At 37.4% G+C, this 15555-nt stretch overlaps 1 protein-coding gene across 7 annotated transcripts in view; it reads left to right on the top strand.

The window, feature by feature from the left end:
- MAP4K3 (mitogen-activated protein kinase kinase kinase kinase 3) overlaps positions 1-15555 on the top strand; it is an 82433-nt gene that overhangs the window by 47557 nt on the left and 19321 nt on the right. For 5 of the 7 annotated variants that reach the window (XM_083831694.1, XM_083831693.1, XM_083831697.1 and 2 more), the window contains 9 exons: positions 415-473; positions 1599-1637; positions 1922-1975; positions 5078-5120; positions 5957-6119; positions 7141-7250; positions 9013-9054; positions 12833-12917; positions 13945-14024. In XM_083831694.1, coding sequence (XP_083687820.1) covers positions 415-473; positions 1599-1637; positions 1922-1975; positions 5078-5120; positions 5957-6119; positions 7141-7250; positions 9013-9054; positions 12833-12917; positions 13945-14024 — 675 coding nt within the window. The remainder of the gene's footprint in view (positions 1-414; positions 474-1598; positions 1638-1921; positions 1976-5077; positions 5121-5956; positions 6120-7140; positions 7251-9012; positions 9055-12832; positions 12918-13944; positions 14025-15555) is intronic. The other 2 variants (XM_083831695.1, XM_083831698.1) reach the window with 1 other exon arrangement.

Raw genomic sequence — 15555 nt, 5'->3', positions numbered from 1 at the left:
TAAAGGCATTTCAGGCTCTCTGCCAGAAGAACTCCCCATCTGAAAGGAATACTCTTAATGTGCCAAAGAGGGATGGCTAGCTTCTGTAAAAACTAGTGTGATCAATTTGATGGGGCTTGATCCATCACAAAGTCCTTTTTGTTTTTTTATTTCCTTTTCTGCAGCTGACTTATTTGAGGAAAGGATCTGTGAGGCTAAGGAAGAAGCTAATGACAGAGTTTTAAAAGGAATTAGAGGTGCAGCAAACTGGCAGAGGAGATTTTCAGGTGTGGTGGGCTTGAGAGTGGTGTTAGAGGCCAGAGGAACTAGTTTGTGCGGTAGCTCAGGTGTTACAGAGAGGGGTAACAGCAATTTGATGTGGGGTATGTGTTTGCTCACCTGTTCATCTTAAAGATTCATTCTCTTGTATTTTAGGATCTACAGCTAGAATATGGTCATGGTCCTCAGGGTGGCTACTTCTTGGGTGCAAATAAGTGAGTAAGCAATGGCATTTTCTGTCATGTATATTCACTCAAGGCTGTTTTAATATAAGTTCACAAATGTGTCTTTAAACACATCAATTGAAATGGATGTAGTAAAATGTCAAGCATATATCAGTTATGATTCCAAAGTCACTATTTATACAATATTAGTAATTGATACAGAATTACAGCACTTTTCAGTATTTGAGGCAATGTCGATAGTACTGTCTATATGGTGCTGTGAGTCTCCTTTCAAGAGCTGTTATCTTGGTCTGCTTGTTAACAAAATGTTCTGCATGGTATATGTTACAGAGCACAATTTTACCCCATCTAGTGAGTACCACTGCTCTTCTTTGAAGTTCCTATATGAAACCCTTCCTAGTGTTATAGGACATGAGGAGCGTTCAATTATAGAGGCTTTGAAAAGTAAAATGTAACTGTTTCAAAAACATTTAACTTTATAGATTTAATAATTTTCTTGTATTAGTCATGTGAAATAGTTTTCAAAGATATCATTCCTTTCCACCCAGTTTCTTAATTTCCATTTATGCATGTCAGAATTAGGATGCTTACCTTTGCATTGCTAAATCAAATCATATTTTAAAAATGCAGGAAATCTAAGCATAAAGCATGCTGGTTTTTTACTATCTTTTATAGATTAGGAAAATCTGTATACCAATATCTTTAGAAATCCTGTTGTTTCCTATTCCTGCATTTCACCTGTTATTCTTCTGTCTGTGTTTTCAAAGACACAAAACAATGAATCTATTCCAGCAGTAGTTGAATGCTCATGTTACTTCAGCTTTTTTTAATGCTGCTGATTTTCTTGATTAGTGTGGTTTTCTTTTAAATTTGATCAAGCTAAAAGAGCCCTTGTTATACAATACAAGGAACAAGGGCCACTGTGCTTAATAGCAATACATTAATAAATGCAAATGGAAGTGTACTGTGTAACTTGGAAAAATGCAGCGCTGTTTGTTTGTATGTAGATGTTTGATTCATGTTCTGAAAGCTAGCTAAAATAATATGCTTTACGTTATTTGCTGATAGAATCATGGGAGCATTTGCCTTGGCTTTTGATAATTAAGATTGTGTGCCACAATTAAACTGTCTTCTTATTCTTATTTAATGCTGAAGGAGTCTCTTAAAATCAGTTGAAGAAGAACTGCATCAGCGGTAATTCTATTCTTTTTTTCCTCTTGTGTGTTTCAAAGTCATTTGCACATTGATTTCTTCTGTCTGTCTCAACTAGTTCTTGTTTGCCCCTGTATGTGCCAAGATAAGGGAGAGGCCTAGTTGTCTGGAATACAGCTGTGCTTTAAAGAATAATAATGATGATAAAAAGCTAAAAGACAATAGTCTGTAAAAGGGGTAGTAGCCCTTTAATCTCTTTATTTTTTCAGTATCCAAATAATTTTATTACAACTCACTCAGCCATAGTACCTTGTTCATTTTCTTAGGGGACATGTGGCACATTTAGAAGATGATGATGATGCAGACGATGATGCTAAACAGTAAGTCCTCTTGTAAAAAAAAAAAATATATATATATATATAAAAAACCTGATACTTGAATAGAAGAAAAAATAATAAAATGCTGAATTCAACATACATGTTTAATGTTTTTCCTAGGTTACATCACCAAAATTTTGCTTATTGTGCTGATAAACTTGTAATAAATTAAGGGGAAAAATCTTGTTCCTCACATGATATAGTTGCCTTTTTGTTTTCTATTTTTGAACAAAATCTGTGTACTTCTATTGAGACAGTAAATTATCTCACCCCTGTCCTGGATATGTCTTTTAGAAGTGATGACTATGTAAAGCTCGTAAAGGAAAAAATACATAAGATATGTGTTACCATCCTCTCTAGATGACTTGAGTTTTTGTCCGCATTCTCAGCCAGGAGAATGCTTATTTAGGTGTTTGAGGATGTTGGAACAGAGAACACCAGCTTCTTGTGACTGCTAAGGCAGTGTTGATAGGCATAGGTTAAAGTAATTATGCTCAGATTTAATTCAACTGATACAAGTATTTGGGGGCGTTTTCACTTGACAGATGAGCACTGAAAAAATTTCCAACACACAGCAAGTATGTGGAAATTTACATTCTTAAATAAATCCGATGTAAAGACAGAAAAAAAAAGATGCCGTTGAGACAGATTCCTTGTTTAGTTTCCCGTTAATGGATAATTGAAAGCTGTTGCTTCATACCAGAAACCTGTAAAACATGCATTCTCTATCACTGGACTATTTACCCCTTTCCAGAGAAGCAAGTATCTTTGTATTTCTTTTCTTGAGGTATTTTACTCTTGTCCCCTTGTAACAAAGGTAGGACTTCTATCACCTCAGTGAACGTGAGGGACAGCCCTCTTGAAGAAGGGTAAGGCTACTGATCTTTATAGTGTCTGATGTCAGCTAGGTGACAGTACTGTAAACTTGCATCAATTAATGATCAACTTCTCAAAACACAAGTCTGTTTGCTGTTTGGTGCAAGTGACATTTACAGAAGAAAAATGATTTTAGTCAGTTTTAGCAGGCATTTTTCCCTTGCTAATTCCTGGAGAAATTCTTCATATTTCATTAAGTGGCTGTATAAAGACACGATCAATTACACTGTTTGTCAACAATATGAAACTTCCAAGTATTATCTTCAAGGGGAAGAGAGGGATAACACCACTCATTGATCTATTCTCCTGCGTTTGGACCAATCTAAGAGCCTCCTTTGCTCATAACTGCATAGACCTTGCTGATGATAAATCAGGCTTCCTTCACTGTAGGATGAAACGGTCCCCTATAGCTCCATACTGCCAGATCTACTCTGGTCTTCACCGAAGATACTCTGGATATCTGCACTGCTGTGAGCCAGTTCAGCTTGATTCTTCCATCTGTATTAATCTCTAGATGTTTCTTGTATACGGCTGTGTCCAAGTTCATTTTTGCTTTGTTTCTTCCCCCCCCCCCCCCCCCCCACTTCTTGCTCTGTTTGCAGCTAGTATCATCTACTTCAGTCATGTTCTGGGACCAAAAAAGCACCCCATAGCTTCCAGAGAGGTTCTGATTTGTCTGACCCTAAAGACAGTCACAGCTGGTGGTACGAAAATGTCTTGGGAGTTTTGTGTCTTCTCGCATTTTATCCCCAGTATTCTTTTTCTACTGAGAGGGCCTAAAATTTTCCTGTTAGCACAGCGATAAGCCTCAGATGCCTCAACCTTGACTCAGATGGGTTCTGCATGCGCCTGTCTTCTCTTGGTGTCTGTTCGAGCCCAAAGTTGAGAAGGCAGAAAATTTTGATGCACTGTCCTGTGTGATCAAAGTGCACATGCACTTTGCTGTCGAAACCAGGGCACAAGGTCCTTTGTACAAACATCTATCATATTTGGCAAAAGCTTTGACTTTTTTTTTTAAACTGGGTTTGACTGCCCAGTAACACTGTGGTGGCTGTCCGAAATGCAGAGAAGGATGTGAAAGAAACAGAGTGGAGCTTGGACACCTGTGACTCTGAAGATTTGAGCTTGGTCCCCTGCTCAAGGTGATAGCCACCTTCATTGTGACTGAAGTACCTGTCACAGGGTAGCCTGTTCTCAGAAGTCTCTTCCAGCTTCTCTAAAATAAAAGCAGGTGATAAGATGCTAGAACGGAAACTCCTGAGAAGAATAATGCAAAGCAGGCAAGCTGTTGAGCTGTAAACAAGCAAACTGATAATCTTACTACTTGGATATTCTCCTGAAACTTTGGAACGTAATTTAAAAATAGGCAAAATATTGTGCAAGAATGTCAAGTTTTCACAGCTGTGTTCCTGATTTATTTAATGGAAATAATTTTCTGTTCCAAAAGGTTAGGAAACAGGACAGTGCAAAAGTTTGTAAAAAAAAAAAAAAAAAAAACATCAAAATTCTAGGAAATTAAGATTTAAGAAAAATACAGCGTATTTTTTAAAATGCAAAACCAACAGAAGAATACTCCTGATGCTTCAGCTTTCTTGTTTCATGCTACCTTGTACTGTTGAGCCAACCTGCTGAATGATTAAGTTATATATATATTTCCCAAAAGACTTAACGTGAAAAAAGAAACTCTTGTAAGAAGGAGGGGAGCGGGGAAAGAAACAGTAGGTTAGCTGTACATTGCATTTTTTTCTTCACTTTCATTTGTAAGGCTGTTCTGAAAAGTTTGTGGTAATTTTTTTCAAGGAACAGTATTCATCAGTTTTAACTCCCTATTGCTTTAGGTATTTACAAATGGCTCTCTAGAAAAGCTTACTGATATCCCAAACTTTTTTCCTCTCAACAGAGTAAATATCTGGCCTGCTCTGCATCTCCTTGCTTTTTTCCACACAAGCATGTCCAACAAATCAGTTCATGTCATTTGTGCTCTCAAGGATCTGTGATGCTTGAGTTTTCTGGTAGTATACGTGGTACACACAACAATAAGAAACATGTTTGAAGGTATTCAAGTACAATGCAGTTATTTTGATATAATAGTGCTGTTTACAAGTTAATGGTGTATGTATAGGAGTTATTTGGGTAGAATTTATAGAATCCTGTATCCTAATCACTGCAATATGAAATTCAAAGAACTATACCAGACAGCGCAACCTGTCGTGTTTCTTTTCTTTACAGTGCCACTATGAAACCTAAAGTACCACCTCCTTTACCACCAAAGGTAAGTGAGGGGGATTTTGTTGCCCAGAATAAAAGGGAAGCCTTTAAAAATAAATAAATAAATAAATGAAGAAATGCTGATGGTTCTCTGAGGTGAACCGTGACTTGAGGACTAGAATCAAGTTTTAAGTCAAGTGTGTGTTCTTGGGGGGGGAGGGGGGGGCTGACCCATATGTTCACAGCCTAGCAAATGCGCATAAAGTCTTGCACTGTATGGTACACGAGTGGTGATCTTTAGAGGTGTGCCTAGAATTAAAAAATATTAATTAAATTAAAGAATTAAATTAAAGAATTAAAAAAGAAAAAAAAATTGTCAGATTGCTATCAGTTGGCTAGGCAAAAACTTCAGGTTTGATTACTCACTGTGCTTCCCTAATTATCTTTGTATAACTGAAAAGGATTTTACAAGCAGCTTTAGTGCAGCCAGTGTCTAAACAATGTTGTCCTTTGCGACTGCACTCCCTATTTGGGGTTCTTTACATAAATCTCTGGCTGTGTCATTGTACATTCCCTAGTTTCTACCTAGATGTCTGGTTTGGTTATCAGTAGTCATGAACAGTGACATTTCCGTATGTCCAATAATTGTTTAGTGCATAACTTGAATATAATTTTGAATTTGATTTTTTTGTCATGACAAGATTTTTCTTTATTACTATCCATTTCCTTTTAGTGTGTTTCTTTAAAAAAGAAATCTTTATAGCAAAACATGTTACTTAATCGATTTACTTGTGAAAATTCCAAGATCCTAATACTTAATGTCTTTCTCACCAGAAGTCTTTTTCTATTATGTATTTGAGTCTTTTTTATTATGTATTTATTACGACTATGTCTTTTCAGCCTAAATCCATCTTTATCCCCCAAGAAACTCACTCTTCTGAAAATGATAATCAAGGGACAATCAAGAGATGCCCAACGTCCGAGAGTCCAGCAAAATCTGCATCTCAGGTTCCACCCAGACCACCCCCACCACGGTTACCTCCACAGAAATCTAACGTTTTAGGTAAGAGTTACATCAAGAAGTGTACAGGAGGTATTGCTTAGATAATCTGATGTGATTTCATTTCTACATCTATGCACACATTAAAACATGCTGGGTGGGTGGGTGTTTTTGTAGTGGGTGAGTAACTGAAGGTGCATTAGAATTAAAAAAAAAAAAAGCACACAAACTCTTAGGAGGGTAAAATGTACTTACAAGTAAAGCCACTGACAGGATTCCTTGCTGATGTCAGTGGTGACATAGTTCCTTTTCTAAGCAACGTGCTCGTAATGTAGTATACCGAGATTGTCACAGGTAATAAAAACTTTTGTGTGTGTAAGTTTCAGATTCTTGCCCTGTGTGTCAACTGTTATGGTAATTTGGTATCTGTAAACATGTCAAGAATATAGTTTTGCTTTCAAAGTTCAATTTTTATATGTAGTGAACAGGGTTAGGCAGTATACCAGGTAATAGTGCTTATTTGCTGCTTGCTCAGGCTGTTCCTTTGATGCTTTTGTTAAGGTCTAATGCTTTGAGTGCTGTACTAGACTGGCTTGTTTTAAGCAAGTTTGCTGTCTGACTCTTATTTAATATCTCACTAGATCTTCCTTGCTATATCTTTATTACTGCAGTTGTTGTGTTAAGTCTTTCGCTGTAACACTCAAGTATCTAGTGCTGAGGAATGCCTTGAGGCTACTAACTAAAAGTCAGTAATTGAATTGTTAGCTATATCCAGGCTGCTTGTTCTTTAGATATTTTAAGAACATTTTTCCTTCTAACCACGACTGCATCCCTTTCTCTGTCCACACTGGCTTTGTTACCTTAATTACCAAACACCATGGGCTGAGATTGCATGTGGCTTTATAGATGGTTGTGTGTGCATGTGTGGGGAACATGTATGCTTTAGAAATACGGTATTGGACCATGTTCTTGCATTAATGGAAATGACACATCCAGAAATTTTGGCCCTTCAAAACTGTTCTTAGGCTAGACTACTCTTCAGTTTAAGGTAGAAGAACACATTTTTAAATCTGAATTTCTTTAGGTAATGGCTTCACTTCCGTACAATTAAATGGTGAAAGAGAGGGATCACCACATCAACAGAATGAAGATAGAGACACTAATTTTTCAAGGAAAGAAAAGAAAGAAATACTGGTGGGTATTTAAGCTTCTAGATGTTATTCTAATGTCTCAGCTGCTTTAAATGAGCAACGGAAAGGAGCAAGTATGCCTTTTAGAGTAGAAATAATGTTGGATGGCATCTTGTTTACTTGATTCAAAGCACATTTTTGCTAGATCATCTAGTTGTGATACAGTCTTATGCTGAAGTTTGAGTCAGTATTTGTCAATAGAAACTAAAATAATCGTGGGTATACAAGGCTTGCTTACATTCACATATTTGAGAGACGTGTAATGAGAGGGAGCTCTTGCAAGAGATGTAATGTGCTGTACTGAGTAATGACTACATAAGCAAATGAGGAAATTACGGAATATGCTGCCACCTGATGGCTTGCTGGAGGATTTGGCTGATCCCAGAAAGGAACAGCATCAGGGCTGTTCCCAAATGAGTTCTCCCAGTGCATGCATACAGCATTTTGGGTGTTCAGGGGGGAAAAGAAGAAGAACTTAAATCTGGAGAGGGTTGTACAGATACCTGAGCTGCTTGCCTACTGGCATTTGGAGCACTAAGTTTCAGGGTTTAGTAGCTTAGGTGCAGTGTCAAACTTGAGCTGTGTATATTCATGTGAAGTTGCCTTCTTGGAGAGAATGCGATTATATACCATCTGAACCAGCTGTGGGCTGAAGAAAGGGAATATTCCTCATCCCTTCCTCTTTTTCCAAGTGAGTTGTTTTTTTCTTTCGATCAAACCAGCACATGGCTTCCAGAGTGGTAGCTCCATTACTATTATGTAAAAGTGGAAGTGGGAATATGAGATAAAAGAGTGGGAAGCTTGTTCAGGTTTCCCTGTTTCAGAAAAACTGAAACTGCACCTTTTGGTGGCTTCTTCTGAGACTGAAATGTAGTGCTTTTGAGAGAAGTGAAGAAGAAATAGGTCAGAAACCTAGTGAACATTTTTGTTTTAAGGAACTGCTAGCAATACAGGTAATACTTCAGACAGTATAATTTCCTGAACTGCTTTGAACCTGGCCTTTTAAATTGGATGTTTAAAGTTTCCAGTGTTTTTGTAAAAACCTATGTCTTCAGAAGTGTTGTTACTAGAAGGAATTGATGTTAATACAGAACAATGAGTTTAGTACCAGTTGATAGAGCTTAACACTGCTTGAAGTATTGAACAGTTGAACAATTGCTAGAATATTGCTTAAATTACTGGATATAACATTCTTTCAAGCATCATAACGTGAGAATGCTGTGTAAGAGATTATGCAGACATTCAATGAGGAGATACTAAGGAATAATAGTAGAGGTTTTAACAAAGGGAGATGATACTCCCGGTTTGGGGTGTGTGGTCAGTAGGGGAGGTGTGGTTAGCAAAATTGTATGGAAATAAGGAAGTGTAGGTTAGAAGGAAAGTCTGTAGCCTAACGTCATGCTCAAAAACAGGAGTGTAGACAAAGCTCTGCCATGGATTTCAGCTCTGGTATGTGACACTGAACACAGTGATGTGTCCCAGAAGGTACCTGGTGCCTTCTGTTACAAATATGCAACAGAAATCTTTATTGTCTAAAAAAAATCTACGGGGAGGGCTTTATATGTATTTATGTAGATACAGATACAGGCTTTTTATTTTCTGTTAATGTAATTATGCTTGATTATTCACTAACTGCTTTTAAGAGCAGTGTACATCTTTAATATACATTTATATCATGGTTTTGCTGTAGTGTGGGGAGACAATATGCATGTCCATGCATATGTGCACTTGTGAGTTTAAACAGTTTTTTACCTTTTATTTTCTAGAAACCAATTAGTAATGGCCTTCCTCCCACACCTAAAGTACATGTGAGTATTACTGAGACATAGAAATGTATCTTTAAGGCAGGATGTGTTTTCTTACTAAAGCTGAGAAAGTATACTTTCTGAGTATTTGTTGTATTTAAAATTAAAAAAAAAAAGTGTAAAAATATCTCTTGGAAATGTTAATCCACAGGTATAGCATTTCAGAAGTCACAGCTGAGTTTGTGCTAAGTAAATTCTGGAAATTTTTTGGTTTGTTTGCAACATTTAAATATAAATGAGAGTTCTGTGACCATAAAATAATTTAAAGTTTACTGAAGGTACTTACTGATCAGTCTTTCCCTGTAGGATGTAAGGAGCTGATGCCTCTCAGGAACTGCAGACATAGCACTAAATTCATATTGTGCAGCTGTAGGTTTCGGAACTTCTGAACATAGCATTCATAGATGCCTTAGTGCTGGAAATAACTTGCTACAATCACATAAGTGCACCTTCATAATGTAAAGCAAAGTAGAATTTCATTGTAATACCTGTGTGGACTTGTCATTGTGCTTCTAGCCAGTTCTGCCATCAGAAGAGCTAGTCTCTCCCTTTTCTTGACCATTTGTTTCTGCCCTTACCACTCTCCTCCTCGGATGCTGGAGTGTGCATTCGTGTAGTTGTGCAGGGAGCCAGAGAAGGTGTTTTTAAACAAACCTTTTGGTACATTACTCCTAAGCCAGATCAGTTTCTCATCTTTACATAAGAAAATGAAATAGCTACAAGGATGCACAATGGTAGATAATATTATTTTTTGCTTCCTAACCATTTTAGGGGAGTAGGAATGGATAAGGCAGAAGTCCTGCCTCTTTTTCTTACTACTGTAATATCTTGCATAAATGCACGGGATTGTTCCCAAGCTCCAAATTCTTGATACGTTTAATATTGGTTATTGAGGTCAACCCTGTTTCAATAAACTCAGTGCTAAACTAAATACATGGCATAGATGTGTGTATGTGAGACTAGTGGATGATAGCAATTTTGAAATACTCCTGGCACTGAAAAGAACTGAATCGCATCATGGGGAGGGAGAGATGAGATAATTGGTGATGGGACTGAGAAAGAGAGTAGAAAGTCTAATAGCCCGAAGTGTCAAGTCATACATGTTGTACTCTTGCTACAAACTGCAGGGACAAGCCATCCAGAGACTGTCAGCTGCCAATATAGCAGAGCTGTAAAATAAACTAACTGAATACGAAAACTTCTGAAGCTGATCGGATGAGTCCTTGGTGTTTGACTGCCCTCTGCATGTTCTCTCATCTTTGTGGTATTAATTCTGTGGTTCTGCTGGGTCCTTTGTAGGGTTAGAAACTTTCCCCTCTCTTCTTCTTCCCTCATCATATCCTGCCTTTTATGTATAATCAGTTTTTTATAACCTTCCTGTTAAGTATTAGAGACTGATTTGGCACTTTCACACTCCTCTCCACCTCCTGTGTCCATCAGCTGCCAAATAATCAGTTGCAAATCTGTATGCTGCAGAGTGGCAGGAAGTGTTTTGCTTCTCGCTGCCCTCTAAAGTAGCGAGATGTTCTGGGTCTCTATAACGGTATCTATGCATGGCTGTCTGTGACTCGAGACACTTGGTTCAGATTTCTTAATAACCTGCTCTGGTTGTGCATGGGTTTTTTTATTGTTTTTTTTTTTTTTCTCCCCTTCCTGCCCCCTGCTATTTTTGGATGGCTTGCAGTTCAGGGGAGGTGCATTAGGTACTACCTCAGGGGGGGTGCCTTGCCTCCTGAATTTCCTTCCAGACTTGAATGCCTCCATGGCAGCAGGCAGTTCAAGCTGCCTTGCTTTGACCTTTTATTTTGTGTTTTTGTTTCCCCCTCAGCCCCACCAACTCAGTTTAATTATTTCTTCTGCTTGACTCTCAGCTGTATCCTTGGGATTTGTTTGCTATTTAGAGATGATACCCTCAGGCTCTGTTTACTGTTCTAAAGCATTTATAGCAGCATCTTGGCTCTGTAGGCTTCTCAGAGATCAAGGCTGAGAAAGGCCAGAGGAAGATGGTTGGTCTCGTTTGGTTTTTACCCATTCCTTCTTTCTTAGCCATCTTCATGCTGCAGAACTCAGCTAGGTCTTAGCAATGAGCAATGGCTTCCTCCACAGCATCTCTCTCCAGTGCTTGGAACAGGGTCAAGGAGAATTGCCTAGCTGCTGACCAGAGCAGCAGAAACGCTTCGTTTTCTCCAAGAGATCAGAGCCTCGAGTGTCATCTGATGAATTTCCAGTTGAGTGCCTTCAGTGTCGTGCGTGCTTGGAAGGAGGCTTCCATAAACAGTTCCAAAAATCCCTTTATTGTTTTTCTTCATATTCCCCTCTTCAAACTCCTTGATGCCAAGGGATTTGACACCATGGAAGCTGCGTGTACATTGAGGTCACTCTTTATCAGTATCTTCTCATTCTCCTGCATTGTCATCTGTGTTTTATCTCTTATTATGTTCTTATGTCTACAGAAGGATCAACTCATTGTCTAGTGAGCAACCAGCTCCCTCCTTGGTACTGAGACTTCTGCAGCAATACTAGCAGTGCTGAGGTCTTTCCACTTTTGTTTGTGCCATGGGGTCTTTCACATTTTGCTTTTCCCATTAATTGATTTGTTTTTTTTCTCTTGCACTAGTAAATACAGACCAAGTCATGGTCTTCATGATAGTGATGCAAGAGATGGATGTCCAAAGCCCAAAGAGGGGTCTAATTTCTGCTGCTTTTAATTTTAAACAGTTAATTCTGAATTATTTTCTTTGCTTTTTTACACTAAACTGCGTTCAGAAGGTACTGAAATTTGTGCAGACTTTCTTATTCAGCAGAAGTAAATTGTTCAAATGTTGACACGAGAGCTATTTGTTAATTCACTTACAGGTCAATAATTCACGAAGTATTGACAGAAAGTGAAAACGTCATTCCATAGCTCTGTTATAGAATATGCAGCTTTGCATAAAGGTGATGTCTGCTCATATTTGGATGGCAACACTTACTTAGGAGTGACTTTTATGTTTGCCCATCTTTTGGTAAATAGTTGCATTTCACTTTACTACTTGTTTCTACCGTATTGGTTCCTGTTATCTATTGTACTGTCAGTCAGGTCTGTTTCCTAACAAAATAGGATGGGTTGTTGTGATGTTCAGGGAAGAATGGAGAAAGCCCTGGCTTCTGCTTTTCAGTCATTGTGATAAGAATTTACTAATTATTCTTTATAAACATCCTCGAGTGCTAGTGCTTCATTAGGGGTAGGATGGAGAGATGGACTATAATATGCTATGCAAAACTCTTATTTAGCAGGCAAACTGAAGTTAATTGGATTATGCTAAACAAGGAATGGAATCTTCTACCAGAGGTTTTCCTATCAGTACTGTAAATAAATCAACTCAGAACAACAAATAGGAAATCCAAAACTAAGATTTTAATTGTAGCATGTCCTAGAGTTTTGTTTCATGTTTGTGAAATATGGCAAGAATAAAACTTCGCTTTTCAGACTGTTTCTAAAATCACAGAAACCAGGAACCCTTTTCAGGTTTCTCACATGTGTAGTAAGTACATGCGTAGACTAGTAATTTAAGAGCTACTTCAGAAATGCTCATTCTGGTATGTTTGTTCAGAAGGATCTTATAGACAGAGTATCACTTAAAAAAAATAAATAATAAATTCTATTTGCCAGCATATTGTCTGGATGAGATTATTTTCCATGTGGCAAATGAAGCTACTCTTAACTTGTTAATACTTCAAAATCAAAATAATCCCGTTGGAAATGTTGTAGATTTTTATTAATTTATTTTTACTTCTACAGATGGGTGCTTGCTTTTCAAAGGTTTTCAATGGCTGTCCATTAAAAATTCATTGTGCAACATCATGGATAAATCCAGATACAAGAGGTAGTATGTTACGTTGATTTTACCTATTTTGTCCTCTCATAGGCTTTCAGGAGTGTTTAGATAAGTATGACTATTCCCTTTAAAGTAACTTTATGTAAGCAGTTCTTTAATTATACCACTGTTGTCTCAAGTACAGTGTTTCTTTTTTAAGTTATATTGAAGTATATGGGGCACAATTCTCAGCTTTAATTAAAAAAGAATAAACTACATGCTAAATAAAGGCAAAGAAACATCTTTCTGGTTGTGACCCAACTCTTCTCAACATTGTAGTCCAAAATATACCACTCCTAATTTATTTTTAAAAATCTGACTTCCAGAGGTCCTACTTGAGATTTATTACTTCATCATTTTCTTATTGTTTGTTTTTCCCCTAAGTCTTCCTGGTTGTACAGGTTAGTTTGGTGCATCTCTCTTCATTTTCACATACGTTTTAGTGCTTCATTAAATTGCCTGATGAAAAGGATAATTGGTAACACTGTACTCATATTACCTGCAGTTTCACCTTCTGATTATAGGCTACATAGACGTGCTACTGAGCCAGTAAGCAAAAAAATACTTAGTGCTTTTTTAGAAACTGAAATTGTGAAAGTCAGTCTTTGCTGTTGACATCTTCTCAATATGAGATGCCTGCCTTGTTTGACTGTCCAAATGCAAACAAGGGTATTAATTAACTTCCATTGTAATTGCAATAAACAACAGGTGAATCATACTTAAGAAGTGATGCACCCCTCAAGTAGCGAGAAAACTTTCCGGTCAATACTTCAGTCAGTTCTTCCTTGTAGTTGTATTACTGCTGTTTTTTTTTCCCAGTTAGTCACAAAAAAACCTCTTTGAAGTCTTAAAACAGCTTCATAAATTTAAGCTTCCTTGGTGAGGTTGTATTTTCAGACACCATAACTGTCATATGTCAGTTGATTTCCACATGTGCAATTGTTTTAGTCTAGTTTTGATAAAGGTTTGGTAAAGTACTGCATACACTTAATTAAAAAAAAAAGATCAATATTGCTGGATTTGTTTGTGTTTGCAGATCAATACTTGATATTTGGTGCAGAAGAAGGTATTTACACACTGAACCTCAATGAACTTCATGAAACGTCAATGGAGCAGGTATGTTTCTGTTTAGATACTTTTGTAAAAACAAAAAAAGAAGCAAGAAAACCCACCACCATCTTTGACAGTTTTTAGCCACTCATATTAATGTAATATAGTGCTTCTAAAAGCTGTGTTTGCTGCAGTTACATAGACACTGGTTACACTGAGATTTAACTTGTTTACTATACATTTCAGTCATATATAGTTTTTTGTAGGTTAAACCATATTTAAGTAGTAGGCCTGCATATATTAATGCATTGAACTTCATTTTATTGCATTATCCTGGAGTTAAATGATTTGTTCAATAGTATGGGATTTCCTTGACATGTTATGTATGAAGGTCTCTTTTTTTTACTTATTTTACAAGATAGGATATTTACATCAAGTGTTATGTTTCAGCTACAAGGAAGCGAGAAGATCCTTTAAATGCTAGATTCCATTCTTTCAGTCTTAAAAACAGTTTTGCTGATGAAACTCAACTTACTGAATCCCAGTTAAAACTCTGTCTTTGCAGAATCTGATAAATAGTGATTTTTTGAGGGGATAGTGGGGAGGGGGAAATGCCAATTGCAGGTTTTTCTATATGGTGACTTCTCCAGCTCTTTGGTTAATCTCTAAGAGACTTGTTTTCTTTCCTGCCTTCTCCCTAACTTAGGGAGCTATGCATCTGCCATCAAGATGGAGGAATTTGCAAGGACAGCCTCCACACTGTAAGCTGGAGGCACTGGTGTTTGTTCATTTTCCAGGGTCCAGACTTTGTAGAGATGTCTGTTGTGTTGAGAAGAAGGCTTAGGTAGCTTGCACTGAGCTCCATGTAACCCATAATCATACTGGTGCTTGAGTTAGCTGGTTAAAACTTAGGTCAGGTACCTCTCTGCTGCTGCACTGCAGTTGTAAAACATGCCTTGAGGAATATCACTAATGCAATAATTCCCGCAGGCCGAACAGACCAACGAAGTTTTTGAAAAATGGCAAAAATTGAGAATAGTTAAAATGAAACTCATGCTCTCATATCCATCCATGTTTTCTTTAAGTACAATGTTCTGTAGTGCATTGTCAAATGATGTTTTAAGTATTTTAATAAGCACTTGCAGACACAAAGAGGTGCTAGTAAAAACAGCCAGTCGTGTCACTGGAGCAATGCGTGGCAGCCTAATCAACCTGCATATTTGAAGTACTGCTGTTCTTTTCTAATCCTCAGATCCAAACCCACTGAGTCACAGAATGCTTATGCAACTACAGAAGATCAATCAAATGTGCAAATTAAATTTAGATACTGTCGGGCTGTTAGAGTGTTGCTATTTTTTAATAGTCTTCAGGTTATGAGAGACTTCAGGAATAGAAGTGCACCCACTGTGCTGACCATTTGTTACATCCTTATTTATGATAACAGTCAATAGGGCTTTAACTCAAATAGTATTTTTGAATCCTGTGTTTCACTTTGTTGTTTACTTTCTAGGTCTGATACAATTCACTGTAAAAGCAAAAGTAGTATTCTTGGTTATTTTCCAGTTCATTTCACTCCGCTAATGGACGAAGCAGAAAT

Source organism: Anser anser (assembly GCF_964211835.1).
Source record: "Anser anser genome assembly, chromosome: 3".
In the NCBI taxonomy this organism is placed as follows: Eukaryota; Metazoa; Chordata; class Aves; order Anseriformes; family Anatidae; genus Anser; species Anser anser.
Note: the sequence above shows the minus strand (reverse complement) of the source record. Positions and strands in the feature narration are given on the sequence as shown.